Raw genomic sequence first — 17,348 nt, 5'->3', positions numbered from 1 at the left:
CCTTGCTGAAGCACCCACCCCGCGGAGCTTTCACCCTCAGAGGTCCCATGATCCTCTACACAGCCTTTTCAGTGGTCAAAAAGGATTTCTCCTCCCGGCTTTGCCAGTGGAAATACTGTTGACTAGCATAGTATATGGTGTGTCTGTTCATGTTTTGGAATACAACTAAACATCCCAGAAGGTAACCCAGAGGTCTTTAGCATATATCACTTACTCATGCCAAGAAATAGATACTGCATATGCATTTAACCACCACTTCTCATTCCCAATTTCCCAGGTTGTTATGGAATTCTGATTACACATTTTGGTAGGTATAATTTTCTAGTCTCTTCAGACAAGACACTATAAAATATACTAGTTTGTCAAAATGTGCACATACAGACAGACATGGTTGCTACAGCAGGGGTGGGCAGAAGACCAGACCCTCTCCAAGCAATTAGAAGTAGCTCTCCACCTCTCCTCCAGTGCAGCTGTAGTCACTTTCTTATCCTTCCCTTTAAAACTACCGCATTGGCTCCTCTCCTCTTCTATGCAAAAGAGGAGACATGTGCGAATGCGCACCTTGGCTTTGAGAGGAAAATGGCAGCACCTGCACATCCCCTCGCATTGCCTCTCCTCCTCCAGATGCATCAACATGCACCCTTGCTCTGGACAGGAAAGGAGCATGCTCTTGACTTTTGCCTCTTCCAGGGAAGACATACAGGTAACTGTATATTTTTCCCCTGAAGGGCAAGAAACAATTTTGGGAGAGGATGCTTTGGAAAAAAACACTAGAGGAATACTGCACACACACACACACACACACACACACACACACACACACACACACACCAAAAAAACCACTGCACCCAAGCACTGCAGACCTGCTCTGAAATGCTGCAATTTTTATACATTTTGTAACTGGTAGCTCCCGTGGCTATTAAAAAAAAATTAAGTGGCTTCTAGACACATGAAGTCTGACCTCCCCTGTTCTACAGTAAGTTAAATGGCTTCATTGATGCTGCTTTACAGAAGGGTATACTTCATGCAAAATGCACCTGTAAGTACTTACATCAGGATGGGCAGGGACTGAAGACAAGACAACCTCCTGATCTGTGTAACCGGCAGGGGGGAGAAAAACAGAATTTGATGAAAATAAATATAAACCGCAAGCATTTACACCATCATTAGCTTTAATTTCTGCATTTATAGGGTTTGTTTTGCCAGGCTGTGTCAATCAGCACATAGCTACATCATACAAGCTCCTTCCCCCACTCCAACTTACTGAAGGTTGCTCCCAGCAGCTGGTTACGAGGAGTTGCACTACAAGTCCACACAGTGTGCAGTTTTACTTGCTTTTCAAAGGAGCTGCCTTCTTTTCAAACACCCATACCTTGGGGATAATTGGCTCATGAAAAAAACCACCAGATATGCCTCAACTTGTCGTGTGCTAGTTTCAGAGTTGGTTCCCCCCCACACACACACCCACACACTTGAGAACACAACGTGCAAAAGGGCAACAAGTTGTTGAATGAGCCTATGCTAGAATTTTTTTAAAAAATGAGAGCATAATGTTGACTATCCAACCTTAAAGGACATTAAGAGAAGAATAGGGTTTTTGGGTGAGATACAGTCATCTGAGATCAATCCAATGAACATCAGAGGAAGTTTCCCTCAAATACAGTATCTCTCAATTGGGGACGGGGATCTGCAATTACATTCTTGACACCTTGTGGCTAAATTATCTGGTCGATGTGCAGTTTTTCCAGCTAGCTGAAAAATGCTTGTCCTAAGGCTGGTTGCTTCAGGCTTGCTTGAGGCATATTCTCCGTGAAGGGATTATGCATAAGGGGAGCCCTTGGTTTACTTTTAAGGCAGGCATGGGCATCAGAAAGGTCTACTTTCCACTTCCCCACCAACCCAACCACAACTCCCACCCACATCCCCCTGGCTAAGGGGCTATTCTACCTACGTACCTACCAACACAAAACTAGAATTCTTGCTCTGATGCCCTAAACTTACAGTTGGCTGAATAATCTTCAGCAAGACAACCAATATGGATGAGAGGCGTATTCATTTCAGGTTTATCAGCTGTGGTCTACTACAAGTCTAGACAGGAGCACTACAGATTGATCACACCCACCCACACAAAAAGGCCACTTGGCTTGAATTAAGCTAGTTAAGGAATGAAAGACCCTCTTTCCTTAATATACCTGCATCATCTCCCGACCCCGATGACTCATCATCACCTTCTTCATCAATTGTGAAGTCAGGCCTCGCATCTTCATCATCTGGCAAGTCACCAGAAGCAAACTCCTCTGGATAGAGCTGAGGGTCCATCGTCTCTGTTTCTCTCACCTAAGAAAGGAAAGGCAGAGTCAGAGATTAGTCTATCAGAATGATCAGAGTGCAGGCAATTCATTCTCAAACAAAAAGATGCAAGAGATTCAGGGCTCCAGCCTTTGTAGTGCAGTATCACTGTACCTGTTGCTTCATGTTTGCCTGCAGCAGAACAGAGTCAGGGGAGCTGCAATTTTTTGATAGATAGATGCCGGGGGTGCCAAGAAAATAACTGGTAGTGCATATTGTTCTGCTCTGGTGGCGTGCAAATACCTTGAATAGGTAAGATTTGGTTGCCCGATTATCAGCTGAAGGTAGCACCTGTCCCTCTAGGAGCCAAGAGAGAGCTGGAGGGGATACAGATGCTTCCTTCGTTGCCTTGCAGGAGACCAGCATACTGTAGCAGGCAGGAAGAGAAGGTGGGTGAACAGGAGCCAATGGAAGAGTTGTGAGGGGACGGGGCTGTGTCTTTTCCACGCCAGACAGACTTCCACCTTGCCCACACTGTCCATGAGCTGAACAAACCTCAGGCCAGTCTTCCCCACCCTGCTGATGCTTCAAGCCAGCCATGTTTAAAGTGGCATTGTTTGCTTCACTAAGGCTTTTGAATTTCAAATACCATCACTATACAAAGGCTGGAGCTGATAGATTTGTTTGCTTCCCCATCTGAAAATTCTGCTGACAGAGGATCAAAGGGGTTTTTTTTTTTGTAATAAACACTAACTCACTTGAATTAAGTGCTCCATCAAGAACATACAATTTAAAAAGCAAACTCAGCAGCTGCTCTTTGGAAATAAAAACCCCTCGATGCTGGGGCCCAATACGACGACCGATACGGGCATTAGTACACCACCAGCAGCCACAGATAAGCTGCTCGACAGCACATAAAAGCCAAAGTGACTTTGCCGTGGGTCAGATGTCAGACTGAATGATTTCATCAGAGCCCGTTCGCCCCAAGCCTTCAAAGAACCAGAGCTTTAACTCAGAGATCCAGGCAACTCCCCAGTTCAGTTTAGTACTTCTTGCCATACCAAAACTGCCAGCACCTCACCATTCCAGAATCACCAAGTCGCTTCTAGTTTGGGAGCTTAAATCTAACTGGGAGCACATGGCCGAGGAAGCAGCACTTTCCTACCGCAAACTACCTTAATATGCTGACTGAATAGCAGCAGCCACTTAATTAGAGCTTGCTAAGAACAAGGAGTAATGCCAGCTTTGTGCAAGAAGAGCTGGGGACCAGAGTGGGTTGCCAGAATCGATGGCACTAGTCACTGTAAAAAGACAATAATGCTAGGAAAAGTCAAAGGCAGCAGGAAAAGAGGAGGACCCAAGATGAGATGGATTGACTGTGGGAAGCCACAGCCCTCAGTTTGCATGACCTGAGCAAGGCTGTTAATGATAGGACGTTCCGGAGGATGGTGATTCATAGGGTCTCCATGAGTTGGAAGCAACTTGACGGCGCTTAACATACACCGTAAGGAGGGAAGAAGAAGAAGAGTTGGTTTTTATATGCCGGCTTTCTCTAACACTCAAGGAAGAATCAAACCAGCTTACAAATCACCTTCCCTTCCCCTCCCAACAGACACCCTGTGAGGTAGGTGAGGCTGAGAGAGCTCTAACAGAGCTGTGACTAGCCCAAAATCACCCAGCTGGTTTCATGTGGAGGACTGGGGAAACCAACCTGATTAGCATCCTCTAAACCGCCGCTCATGTGGAGGAGTGGGGAATCAAACCCGGTTCTCCAGATCAGAGTCCACCACTCCAAATCACCGCTCTTAACCACTACACCACCAGGGATTTATACGGGGACCAATTATACGGGGACCTTCTGCCACTCCTCCTTAGTACCAAGAAGTCTTGTTATGCAGCTCTAAACGATTAGATGCAATGCAAGTTCTGTACCAATTTCAGAAGGTGCAAAGCAGATCAGATAATGGTAGGCTAAATGGCCACTTGTCAGCAATGCTGGTTCTATGACCTTAGGCAGATCATGAGAGGGAGGGCATCCTGGCCATCATCTGGGGGTGCAGAGGGTTGGACTAGATGACCCTGGTGGTCCCTTCCAACTCTATGATTCTAGTAGGCCAAAGTTGCTTGGATCTCCGACTTCTGCCCATGCTCCCCAGAGGCTTCCTTGCTTTGGCCACTCCCTCCTCACAGCCAGTTTTAGTTCCAGTTTTGTCAGCAAGGCCATGCAGCAAAGTTCTAGAGACCTGATGCAGAATTCTTTATGCAAAACTCTGCAAGCAGAGTAAAATCCAAAGTATACAGGTGCTGGACAGAGAGGGGGGAGAAGAAAGGAAAGAGAACAAGATGCGAGTCTACATTCTGAAGTTGACTTTTGTTCTCTTTGTAGGGCAGACAGAAATAAACAGGTGTTGACTGCTGAGACACACCTATATGCCAGCTCAGGCTGTATTCACCGCAATGAATCACAGCTACGGACTTTCTTTTGTGCCCATGTCGCCCGACAAGAGGCTCAGGAGACTAAGCAGGAGGGCTAATAAATGGCTGAAAAGAAATGGGTGGCACGGATGATCAGAGCAGAGAATGAGCAAGACAAGAAGTAGTCATGTAGAGACATTCTTGGGCGCTTTGAGTAGCTGTTGCAGGAGTCCAGTCATCAGAACGCAGAGGCACTTTTATGATTCAATGTTGTACCAACCAAAGGTTTTGACCTGGGGAGGGGGGTGATAATATAGTTAGCCATTAACAAGTGATCAGTCCGTGTGCTCTAGAGCAGAGGTTCCCAAACTGTGCTCCGTGCGAAACGTCTCCTAGTACTCCATGAAGAGATTGGAAAGAGAAATACTACTGTCATTCGGTTTAGTATGTAAGTGCTAGGTGAAAATTCGTGCTCCGTGACTAATTTCTCTCCTGAAAAGTGCTCCATGACTCAAAAAGTTTGGGAAACTCTGCTCTAGAGGAACCTGGTTCTCCTAGACACAAAGTCAACTCAAGTCCCTCTCAATCTTCCTGCCCCACATCTGTAGTTTTTGAGCTATTAAAACTGTCTCCTTTAAAAGAAACATTTAATAGATGGCAGAAAGGCAACTCAGTTGCTGAAATGAACAGTGTTCACTTGAGAAATCACAGTTTCAGAGGACTCCAGGATATCCAGATCCACTCCGATAGGAAACAGGATCACGCCACATCGTTCACAGAGCAGGAGTTCGTTCTGAAATCTCTCCCCTAGCTGGGGCCTCAACCACAGCTCCCAAGGAAAGAAAAAAGCCCTGCCATGCCCTGAGGGAGGAGCAAGTCCAGCCTTGCTCAGCAGCCTCATTTCTTGCTCACTCCAGGCACGGCCCGCTCTTTAAGGCAGGTCGGTTTACACTGTGTGCTCCCCACACACACTAGGGTAAGCTGTCCTGCATGCGTTCATGCACAGTTCTTTCAAATGCAACAGCTTTGGCTCATGGAGAAATGCAGAGCCAGTTAGGGTTGCCAGGCTCCAGGTGGCACCTGGAGATCTCCCACTATTACAACTGGTCTCCAGACGACCAAGATTAGTCCCCCTGGAGAAATTGGCTGCTTTGGAGGGTGGACTCTATGGCATTACACCCTGACCGAGGTATCTCCCCTCCCCAAACACTGCCCTCCCCAGGCTCCAGGTATTTCTCAACCCAAAGCTGGATACCCTAGAGCCAGTCAATGAAACGGAGAGTTTATTTCAAACAAGTATGCACCAATGTACATTAACGTCGGGGGGGGGGGGGGGAACGAACACCCATGCTCCTGTATGAGCACGCATTCCTTATAGAGAAGGCGGTTCTGTCCCATGCCCAAGCAGACATTTAGTCATTGCTGCCTTCCCTTCTGCAAAAACTGCACCGGAGGTGACTCACATCTCCTTGCCTTAAATATGGCCCTATTTACATTACTGTTTGCGGACAGATGTTCACGCACACTGAAACTCTGCTAGCTTTTTTTAAAATCCTCTGTCTTCCTATAGATGCTTTTTTTTTAGTAAAGCCCTCTGGACACCCTTTGCTGTAGCAGAATTAGACGACAATGTCACACAGGGGACTGTTTTCATCCCTCTCAGCTTTGGCATCAATTAGACAAATTCTTCAACTAGACTTCCTCTTCTCCCCCACCAAACATTCAACAGCTGGATTTTTACTACTTTTTCTCTAGCTTGAATTTAAAATCTTTTCGAATGAACGAATGCATGCTGCATTTCTCATAGGGATCGGGAACCTAGGGAGGAATTGGGAGGGGGGTGATTGACGTGGTAGAGGGATCGAGCTGCGTTGCCTGCTAGCCCCTGACCTCACTCATCCTTAAAGCTCAGTTTCAGAGTGCTGTCTCCGGGATGCCGACTTCTACGTTTTGCTTTCCCCTTCATTATTCCAACGCAACAGCTGAACCAGAACAGGCTGGAATGCTTCTTATCACGGTCAGATTTTTGACCAGAAAATTATGGCAACATACACAAGCTTTGCTATTAATATTCTCCCTTTGGCAGAATCCTTTAACTACAGGAGCCTGTCACTTTGACGTTTAATCCATTGGCAGCATGTTTTCTGACTGTTAAGCAGCTTTTTACGCAGAAGGAGTGTCAAGAGAGATTTAAAAAACACCATCATTAGGAGAAAAAGGGTCTGGTCTACAAATTGCTGAAAGGGTTTCCTTCTCGGCTGCAGGCCTCCGAACGCACAAGCCTTGGCACTGCTAGCCTGACCTACTACTGCTGCAAGATACTAAAATATTTTGAGTATTGTGGCAACTGATTTGCACTAGAACCGGGGTCCTCAAACTACGGCCTGAGGGCCGGATCCGGCCCCCGGAGGGCTTTTGTCTGGGCCGGAGACCGAGAAAGCCAGCCCCCCCTTGCCCCCCTCCCCAGAGCTTTTCTGGGCTTCCTGGCCATGTGCGCACAGCCGGAAGCCTCCCTCCCACCCCAGTTGCCCCCTTCCCTGCTCCCTCTCCAGCCCCAAACCCCCTTTCCTGGGCGCACGAGGCGTCTTGCTGCCTCACGCGCCACCCGGTCGCCCCCTTCCCCCTCTCACCCTCCCCGGCCCAAAACCCCCTTTCCTGGGCCCGGTCACCCCCTTCTCTTCCGCAGCACGCCCCACCGGGAGACCTCTCTTATTGCCTAACTTTGTGGCCTGGCTGGGCCTGGCCTCCTCCAGCTCCATGCAGCTGCGCCTGGTCCTTCGGGCCCTCCGCGATGCAGCCCAACGTGGCCCTGGCGTTCCTGTTTTGGCTGCAGTCGGCAGCGTTCTCACTCTCCTCCCGGGGGTATCCTTGTGGCCTGGAGGTTATTGTAGGGGCCCCTTGGGGGAGGCTGGGCATATCTCCAGGGAGAAGAAGAAAAAGACTTGTGGCCATTTCTGCACGGGAGGTTTTGCCTTGGATTTGCCGCTCTCCAGATGCACATTTTCCCCATCCGAATTCTCAGAACTCAAAAGCAAGCTCCCCCCCACCCCCAGGCAGGGTTCTGAGAATTCAGATGGGGAAAATGTGCATCTGGAGAGTGGTAAATCCAAAGCAAACCCTTCCATGAATAAATGGCCTTGGTTTTTACATGCCGACTTTCCCTACCACTAAAGGGAGACTCAAATTGCCTTACAATTCCCTTCCCATACCCTCCCACAACAGACGCCCTGTGAGGCAGGTGGGGCTGAGAGAGCGCTAACAGAGCTGTAACTTGCCCAAGGTCAGCCAGCTGGCTTCGTGTGTAGGGGTGGGGAAACCAACCAGGTTCACCAGATTAGCCTGCGCTTCTCATGTGGAGGAGTGGGGAATCAAACCCGGTTCTCTAGATCAGAGTCCCCGCTCCAAACCGCCACTCTTAACCACTACAGGGGGAAGGTCCGGGCTTGCGAGGAGGATGCTTTTCCAGAGAGCCCCCTCGCGCCGCCGCCTCCTCCCCCGCACACGCGGGGAATTTGTTCATATTTTTTTCAAACTATAGTCCGGCCCCCAACAGTGTTTGAGGGACAGTGAACTGGCCCCCTGTTTAAAAAGTTTGAGGACCCCTGTACTAGAACATGCCAAGAGACAGCAGGGATGATTTCTGGTGCGGGGATTGTGGCCAAAAATGCATGGGGTGTTGCAAGCTAAACAGGAACTGTGCACGTCTCCCGCACTTTCTGTTTACATGGATGGATTTGCACACAGCTTCGTCCCTGCTTTTCAAGGTAATGTGTACAGTTTCCCCCCCAGCACTGGGTCAATTTGATCCTGGCTGAAACGGGGAATAAAGTGGGTTAAGGGACCATGCGTTTTTGGCCTGTTAGTAAAAACTACAGCTTGTAAAAAAAAAATTGAACTTCACAACGAACAACTGGTTCCTTTAGCACAGCCTAACACTTTCTACTTTAACACAGGCAGTCTGACCACAATTCGTAGCTTTTCAAAATGAGCCTCTCACCTAACCCAGCAAACACATCTGCACAGTCCACAGCAGACAACCAACTGAATTAATGGGGTGGGGGGGGGGGACGACACTACTTTTAAACCTAACCAGATTCCCATGATAGGCTATGGGATGTGGATCTGCAGTAGTGACTTGTAACGAAAAATTACGTTCCTTTCAAGCTTCTCCAAGGCCAGTAGGGCTTTGCTCTTTGCTGTTTATTCACCAGCATATGAATCAATAGGATTTCTTAAGGGACAGATTGAAGCTTTAGAGTTTACCATAACTTGCACTTCCCAGGATAACATATGTAAAGTTGCCAACCTCCAGGTAGTAGCTGGCGATCTCCCACTATTACAACTAATCTCCAGCCAATAAAGATCAGTTCACCTGGAGAAAATGGCCGCTTTGGCAATTGGACTGTATGGCATTGAAGTCCCTCCCCTCCTCAAACGCTGCCCTCCCCAGGCTCCGCCCCAAAAATCTCCAGGTATTTCCCAACCCGGAGCTGGCAACCCTAAATATATGTGAAGTCAGGGGAGCAAACAGTCAAAGCAACCAAAGTGATACCTTCAAGAACAAGTGGAAAGGATCTCTTTCACACTGAATCCCTCGGGGCGGGGTGTAGTACGTTTATTAGAAACTTGCAGGCTATAATCAGCCTTCTCAAAAAATCCACTCCAAACATCTTAGCCAGATTAACACATCCTTCATCTTGGAGTGAAATCCATATTCAGGAGGGGTGCTTTTTTTTGTGTGCTAAGGCTAGCCTGATCTCGTCAGATCTCAGAAGCTAAGCAGGGTCAGCCCTGGTTAGTATTTGGATGGGAGACCACCAAGGAAGTCCAGGGTTGCTATACAGAGGAAGGGACTGGCAAACCACCTCTGTTAGTCTCTTGCCTTGAAAACCCCATAAGGGGTCACCATAAGTCGGCTGCAACTTGACGGCATTTTACACACACACACACAAAGTGTGAGAAAAAGAATAACCATTCCAGTTTTGCCTGGGGATCCTGCTTTATCCAATGGCGAGCAAAAGGGCGTGGAAAATACACAGCCATCACTTGCCTGTGTGGGGCCAGGAAGCTTTAAGAGCCATTCAGTAAACAATATTGATTTTAATAGCCTTTGATTCTTGCAAGTCTCAATTCTTTCGCATGCTTGCTCTTGACTCTCTTCTGACTCACACAGGAGGGTGTCTGGAAAGGAGGAGCGGCAACTACGGGCTCCAGGTCAACACACCCCTGCCTCCTCCCAGATGGACTAGAACTGTCCCACAAAAGGCCTGACAAGTGTACCTTTCCTTTGACTAGCACTCAAGCATGAACTTGCACTGACAACCGTTGCACGATTTCTACTAGCCACTACTTCTGCTAGCTTGTGCCGTCTACACCCAATATCGCCCCTATCCAGCCAGCGTGGTGTAGAGGTTAAGAGAGGTGGTTTGGAGTGATGGACTCTAATCTGGAGAACAGGGGTTTGATTCCCCACTCCTCCACATGAGCGGTGGATGCTAATGTGGTGAACTGGGTTGGTTTCCCCACTCCTACACATGAAGCCAGCTGGGTAACCTTGGGCTAGTCACAGCATATAAAAACCAACTCTTCTTCTTCTATCCTATTATGATTTGATGGGGGGAGGAGGAACCTTAGTGCTAAAATGAGTACATGACACTTGCTTCAGTGTAGTAGCCGCACCAACAATCCTAAATATTTCTCCTCTTTTTCCATCTCAGCCATTACTCCATCCTTTCCCTTTCTCCCTTATTTTTTCCTTTTTTAATCTTTTAGTCTATGCATGCTCACGGTTCACCAACAGACAACCCAATCAACTTTACGTGTCTCAGGTTTATTTTCCTGTACATATATATTTCCGTTTATTTCCTGACAAGACCACACAACAAATTCACAACCCGTGCTATAAAGGTAGTAATGACAAGGATAACCCCCACACACACTCACACAGTATGCTAACTTTATTGTAATTTAATAAAGAAAAAATTAATCATGCCCCAAAACTCAGCAGCCCACAAATCATACAACGAAACAATATGCATGTATTGTACACCAGATATATAAAGACACTTAGTACTTAATCTCTTCTACTATAATGCCTTAAAGGCGCCAGTGAAGTGGTACTTTTAGTAACAAACTCTTGAAAATGTTTCCCTGGTCAAGCACAACATTACAGCAGTAGTAGTAACCTAAAACCAATCCTGCAGTCCTAAGAACACTTTCCTGAGGGTAAGAACATAAGAAAAGCCATGCTGGGTCAGACCAAGGCCCATCAAGGCCAACAGTCTGTTCACACAGTGGCTAACCAGGTGCCTTTAGGAAGCCCACAAACAAGACGACAGCAGCAGCATTGTCCTGCCTGTGTTCCAAAGCACCTAATTAATAAATAAATAAATTTTATTTGCGGCTAATATGCCAGATAAAACAGAAACTGACCATACAGAGTAGACAAAGCCCTTAATATGTTCGGCATGCTCCTCTGATCCTGGAGAGAATAGGTATGCATCATGACTAGCATCCATTTTGACAAGTAGCCATGGATAGCCCTCTCCTCCATGAACATGTCCACTCCCCTCTTAAAGCCTTCCAGGTTGGCAGCCGTCACCATATCCTAGGGCAGGGAGTTCCACAGTGGTAAGCCCCACTGAATAGTCCTATGTAGGATTCTGAGTAGACAAGTTTAGGATTGCTCTCAAGAATGATCAATTAGAAAAAGATTCACATTTTCACATACAAGTTAACGTACCCAAAGTGGAATGGAGAATTATTTCTTGATGGATAGAGCAGTTTCCCCTTTCAACCTGTGATCATGCTTCTTGACTTAATTTTCACATTGTGTTATACCACATCATTAAGCCCTGCACAAAACTGTTACACAACCAAGCAGTAAAGTACGAGATGCTGAGCACATTACAGTAGTGTAAGCGATCCCACTGGGCGTCAACGCTAGTTACACACACCATGCATTATAAAGGCCTGTCAATGTGAATGTTGGCTCTCTGGTCACAAATACACAGACTTCTCGTGAATCCCATCTGGCTTTTCAGTTTCAAATCCTTATAGATTTAAGATGGAACAGTGCAGTATATAATCCTGCCTCAGTAATGTAGACTGAGCTTGCATTCTATGTATCCTTATTGAAACAGCAGATCCACAGTTAGCCTCTTGGTTGAACTGCAACAGCACAGATGGCAAGGAAACTATAGACAAGAGTCAGCTGCTACCTCTTAATGTGGCTACCGCGGGAGAAGCAAGGCAGGTGCATTATTAAGTTACACATGCAACTTGGGTCACCAATGCTTTTGGCCAAGACACTGTTTAGCCACAAGCATTACCACCAACGCCAAGTTTACTCACTGCATTTGAGAATCAGGGACAGAAAAGCTCTCATGGCCTTCAGCGTTAAGAGCCAGCGTGGTGTAGTGGTTGAGAGCAGTGGACTCTAATCTGGAGAACTGGGTTAGATTCCCCACTCCTCCACTTGAGCGGCAGACTCTAATCTGGTGAACCAGGTTGGTTTCCCCACTCCTACACATGAAGCCAGCTGGGTGTCCTTGGGCTAGTCACAGTTCTCTTAGAGCTCTCTCAGTCCCACTGGCCTCACAAGGTGTCTGTTGTGGGGAGAGGAAGGGAAGGTGATTGTAAGGGAAGGAGATTGTAAACTGGTTTGATTTTCCTTAAAAGGTAGAGAAAGTCGGCATATAAAAACAAACTTATTATTATTCATGATTTCATCTTGGTTAAACTGGTCAGATTTTGTAGTTATAATGCACTTCTATGAAGTAATGTATTTTCTCATATAGCTGCACATTAATGTGTTCATGACTGAACTGTAGCTCTATGAGCTATTCAGTTCTTCAATATGTACATGGTTGTTTTTGTTCCTGCAAGTATTCTGAGAAAGTCTGGATTCCTTAGCTTAAATAGTTGCTCAATAGGATTATTTAGTAACTGTATTAGTAACTGTAGATAACTGTCTCTAAAAGACATCTGTCCCACAAGTACTGACTTCCCACTGCAAAGCACAGCCAGAGGAAGCACACTGAGTATGGTGCAGACTTCGCTGTCAGTTCATGCAGACCAACAGCAAAGGTTTTGCATGAACAGAATACACACACCTAGAATTTGACCCAGAACTGTCTGAAATATATAGGTTCCAAAGGTAAGGAAAGGCTTTCCTGAAGGCAGAAAGTTTGAATGGCACTGCTGACATCCATTGCCATTCTATCCATTATAGGAACCCTAGCAAAAGGAAAATAAGCAATTTCCCTCCATCCTAGACTTCACGTGCCTTCTCTGCATGAACAAGAGTCTTATTTTGAGCTCGGAGCATGACAGAAGCAACAGCCTGCCTGCTGTTGAAGTAAAATATCCTCAAATCATCTATCAGATACAGCAAAGCAGTGTGATTTGGGGAAGATTAGAGAGATTCACCACCAGCCATCTGCATTCCTCCGCTTAACAACTCTACGGGATTCATCTTAGTATCTTGTGGCTCTTTAGCTGTTGTCAAAAGTGTGTGCCTCATATTTTCCAGTCTTGTTCATGTTGTGCATAGGACAAGACCATTCCAGAAGCTAGAGCCAGAGACTTCTCAAGCATCCGTTCACATAACAGAAAGGATTCATACAGCTCAACGTTTTGAAAAGAGAACAATTCACAACTCACAATTTAATAAATTTTAAAAAGAGCTTTTACCAGGCCAAACAGAAGATCTATCCTGACTAGGGCTGTATCCTATATCATCACCAGGCTGCCCAGGAAACAGACTTGAGGACTTAAAATGTAGTCAAAACTGTTTATTGGCTAACATAAGAACATAAGAACATCTTCCTATACTCCCCTAAAATAAATTCTATACCAAAACTTGAACTTGCGGTCTATGTTGTGCTTCATATAATAAATTTGCTGCTAGTAATGGAGCAAAAGGAGCCCCGTCGCGCAGAGTTGTAAGCTGCAGTACTGCAGTCCAAGCTCTGCTCACGACCTGAGTTCGATCCCGACGGAAGTCGGTTTCAGGTATGCCGGCTCAAGGTTGACTCAGCCTTCCATCCGAGGTCGGTGAAATGAGGACCCAGCTTGCTGGGGATAAAGGGAAGATGACTGGGGAAGGCACTGGCAAACCACCCCGTAAAACAAAGTCTGCCTAGTAAATGTCGGGATGTGATGTCACACAGTGGATCAGGAATGACCCGGTGCTTGCACAGGGGACTACCTTTACCTTTAACGGAGCAAAGGCATGCAAGGTATTGAAGCCCAGCCGTGCCACAAAAATCCTGCTCCGCCACCTGCCCCAACGTGTTACCAGTGTCTACCCCTTGTGCTAACAGAGAACCAAGCCAAAACCACCAACTACACTAGGATTCTGCGGATGGTAGAAGAACATATATAATAGTTTTTAATTATTTGTACAATTAATACTGAAGTCAGGCAGCTAAGATCCCTGGCCAATGCTTTAATTGCTGTTTTTATGTTTTTGTAGATATATTAATGTTTTAATTGTTTTAATGATGCGTGGTTTGGAGGGCTTGGTTTTACAGGTTTTAAAATGTCGTTTTATCATATATGCTGCACTTTGTCAGCAGCCTTGCTGACCGCTGTGAGGGCAGAAAGGAGGGATAAATTTTGTAACAATGGTTTTTTAAAAAATAACCCCACCCCCACACAAACAGTAGGAAGAAAAGACATGCAGGTTGACGGCTGAGAGCATTGCAAGAGTAGCATGAAAAATGGGCGCAGAAATCAGCTCTCCCTGTCTGAGATTTAAGCACCTTATTTGCTCCTTCTACCACTGCAAGGACTAGAAGCTTGGTTTAAAAGAATTAAAGTAAAGATCCTGGTGTGCTATACACACACACACACACAAGAATCGGATGGTTATATGATGCACCACAGTACATACGGTGCTGGCAGTTACCAGACTCCTGACCCTAGCACCTTGGCATGCCAGTAACAGCAGCACAGTTCAAGATTTTAGTTGTCTGGATTAATAACTAGTACCCTTGCCTTCATTAGCAATTTTTTTTAAAATCTAGGAATTAATTTAGACAGGATGTAGCAGCTTTTTTCAGCTCCTCCTTTGAGGCAATTTCTTTTGCCTTTAGCTATAAAAGGGTAAAAACCTCAAAACTGGCTGTAGGCAAACTTCACCAAGCAGCATTCTCCCCCCCCCTTTTTTTTTTTTTTTGCTGTCAAGTGACAGCTGACTCATGGCAACCCTGTAAGGTTTTCAAGAGACCTTCAGAGGTGGTTCGCCATTGCCTTCCTCTGCGCAGTGAGCCTGGTATCTCCTAGTGGTCTCTCATCCAAATGGGAGACTATGAACCTAGGCAATCCATGAGAGGGAGGGCATCTTGGCCATCTTCTGGGCACTGGGCTTGTGTGGGGGAGGCAGTTGTGAGTTTCCTGCATTGTGCAGGGGGTTGGGCTGGATGACCCTGGTGGTCCCTCCCAACGCTATGATTTTATGATCCTATAAAATACTAATCAGGGTCAACCCTGATGAGTTCCGGTGAGATCGGGCTAGCCTGGGCTGTGCAGGGCTTCAAAACATATTAGCCCATGTTCACAAGCTTCAGTTCTGCCTCACAATTGCGCGAAGCTCCCTAGGTTTGCCTAACGTGACTTGAGTAAACCAAACATGCTGTTTAGACAGGACCCTATTGACAGAGCCGTAAAGGTAATCTTTGCAGACCAGCGCTGGCACTCCCCTCCACTGCTCCTCCCTCCCCCATTCGGTGTCACGTAACCACTTGGCTGTGGCACCCTCCGGACCACACGGACTGCCAAGGTAAACTTAGCGCTTCTCAGGTTCTGAAGCCGGCGCTCAGAAAGCTGCCATTTGAGACTCCCCCAGTCCATTTGGGAAGCTAGTACCAAGCAAAGCGAGTTACAATTCTGACTCAGACTTCCTCCAAAAACCCCGCGCGGGGGCTGGGGGACGGGACAGCAAGGCAGATGCGAGGTCACGGCTTAGAAGAACAGCTGAGAAGGAAAAAAAGAGAAGCATCACTTGATTCAATCTTATGACTTGTCAGTTCCAAGGAAGTTTAGGGATCCCTCCTGTCAGCAGACCTTCTGGTGAAATTACAGTCATGCGTTCATTTCGAACACGTTGAGTATCAGAGACAAGGGCTTACTGTGCAGGAAGCTGGAAGCCACGGTGGAAGAAGACCAACTACGTTTTGAAACAGCGGTTCTCTTGATCAAATGAAACCAGGGCAGGGGGCCCCAAGTAAGACAGCTATTGGGCACGAGTAGCTGTACTTGCTCTTTACTCATAGGCCGGGCTGCTAAAGCCATGTTTGGGGCAAGAGGAAGAGGTTTCCCCCACCCCAAATTATTTGAGTGTTACCATCAACACAGAAGTTGGGGAAGCCGGCACCCAGCTTTTTCATAATGGGAAAGCAACAAGACAACATCACCCAAGTAGGGCCAAAGCATCGTTTAAAAGGGCTGTTGTTTTTTTGAGGTGGGGTTGCCATTTGTCAACAAATGGTAGAGCTACATTTTTTCCCCCAGCCACAGAAGATTCATAGCTGGTTGTGACAATCATCTAAAATTCTCCCCAGCAGGCACAAAGGTGCTCACTATCTCCACGTTTTGCCTATTGCTTCATGTTCACAGCTCTGATCTGGTTTCTCGACACTGAATAAGATTCCAGTGCCAAGATAGCTCAGGTTTAATTGTTCATGTGTCTGGCACCCCAACAGTTATCAGACTCCAGATAGGCAAGGAGATCAGACGTGCTAGAGAGATTTTAGGCAGCAACTTGGCAGCTTCGCAGCAGATATGACCTGCAGGCATCTAGGCTTGTTTGTACAGCTGAGCTCCTACATAATCTTATATAGGTGTCTATTCAACACAACACATATTAATCTAATCGGGAGGCCCAGAGATTTAGTAGAGCCTTCCTCATCTAGACCCAATTAAGACACACCCAGGCAACCCTAGGCAATTCTATCTTCCGGAATAACATAAATTGCACAGGTATGGGGGAAGGGTTGCCCACAAGGTGTAAAGACCATCAACTAATAGGTACTTCATCCCAACAGCATGATAAGTGCTGCACCTGCCACAGAGCTATTTGGCCTTGAAAGTTGACAGGTCAAAAATCACACAGGGGTTCATTAATGTTAAATAAGGGAACAAGAAAGGGTTAACTGACAGCAGGCAAGTGGTGGGCTGTAGAAGCTGATGTAAGGGCCTCGTTTAAAGTTTAGACAATAACCAAGGATGGTTAACTTTGCTGGCTTATCCGCTGTCCTTACAAAACGCTTAACTGTTAAGACGGCCATAAAAGTGAAGTGTGACTTGTTTGCAGATCTCACTGAAAAGCTTGAAAGGTCAATTTTACCAAGAAGATTCAAGGTTTCTCGGAATTACTCTCTTTTTGAAGGTCTTTTTTTAATTTGTTTCAGTTTTCAACTTAAGAGGTACTTTACCCCAGCTCCATTTGATTTTTACTCCATAGAGTCACAGTGTTTTCACTACAGCCCTGCTTTGTTGAATACTACCCTTTTGTTTAAATAGTTAAAATCCATCCAAGAAAGTATATAACCGACTAGTAGTCCAAACAAGAACAAAATGATGACCAAGCACCATTTAAAGATGACTAAATGTTGTATACTTTTGAGCGTTTTCATTAA

The 17,348-nt window shown here is 46.3% G+C and overlaps 1 protein-coding gene across 1 annotated transcript in view; it reads right to left on the bottom strand.

Moving 5' to 3' along the window:
- The window catches only part of SDC4 (syndecan 4), a 31,187-nt gene that overhangs the window by 2,223 nt on the left and 11,616 nt on the right, over nucleotides 1-17,348 (bottom strand). The window contains exons 2-3 of the mRNA XM_056845074.1: nucleotides 2,193-2,337; nucleotides 1,052-1,092 (exon numbers count right to left, since the gene is read on the bottom strand). Of these exons, the coding sequence (XP_056701052.1) occupies nucleotides 1,052-1,092; nucleotides 2,193-2,319 (168 nt within the window). The 5' untranslated portion in view covers nucleotides 2,320-2,337. The remainder of the gene's footprint in view (nucleotides 1-1,051; nucleotides 1,093-2,192; nucleotides 2,338-17,348) is intronic.

This window comes from Euleptes europaea, chromosome 2, assembly GCF_029931775.1.
Source record: "Euleptes europaea isolate rEulEur1 chromosome 2, rEulEur1.hap1, whole genome shotgun sequence".
NCBI classification, from domain to species: domain Eukaryota; kingdom Metazoa; phylum Chordata; class Lepidosauria; order Squamata; family Sphaerodactylidae; genus Euleptes; species Euleptes europaea.
Note: the sequence above shows the minus strand (reverse complement) of the source record. Positions and strands in the feature narration are given on the sequence as shown.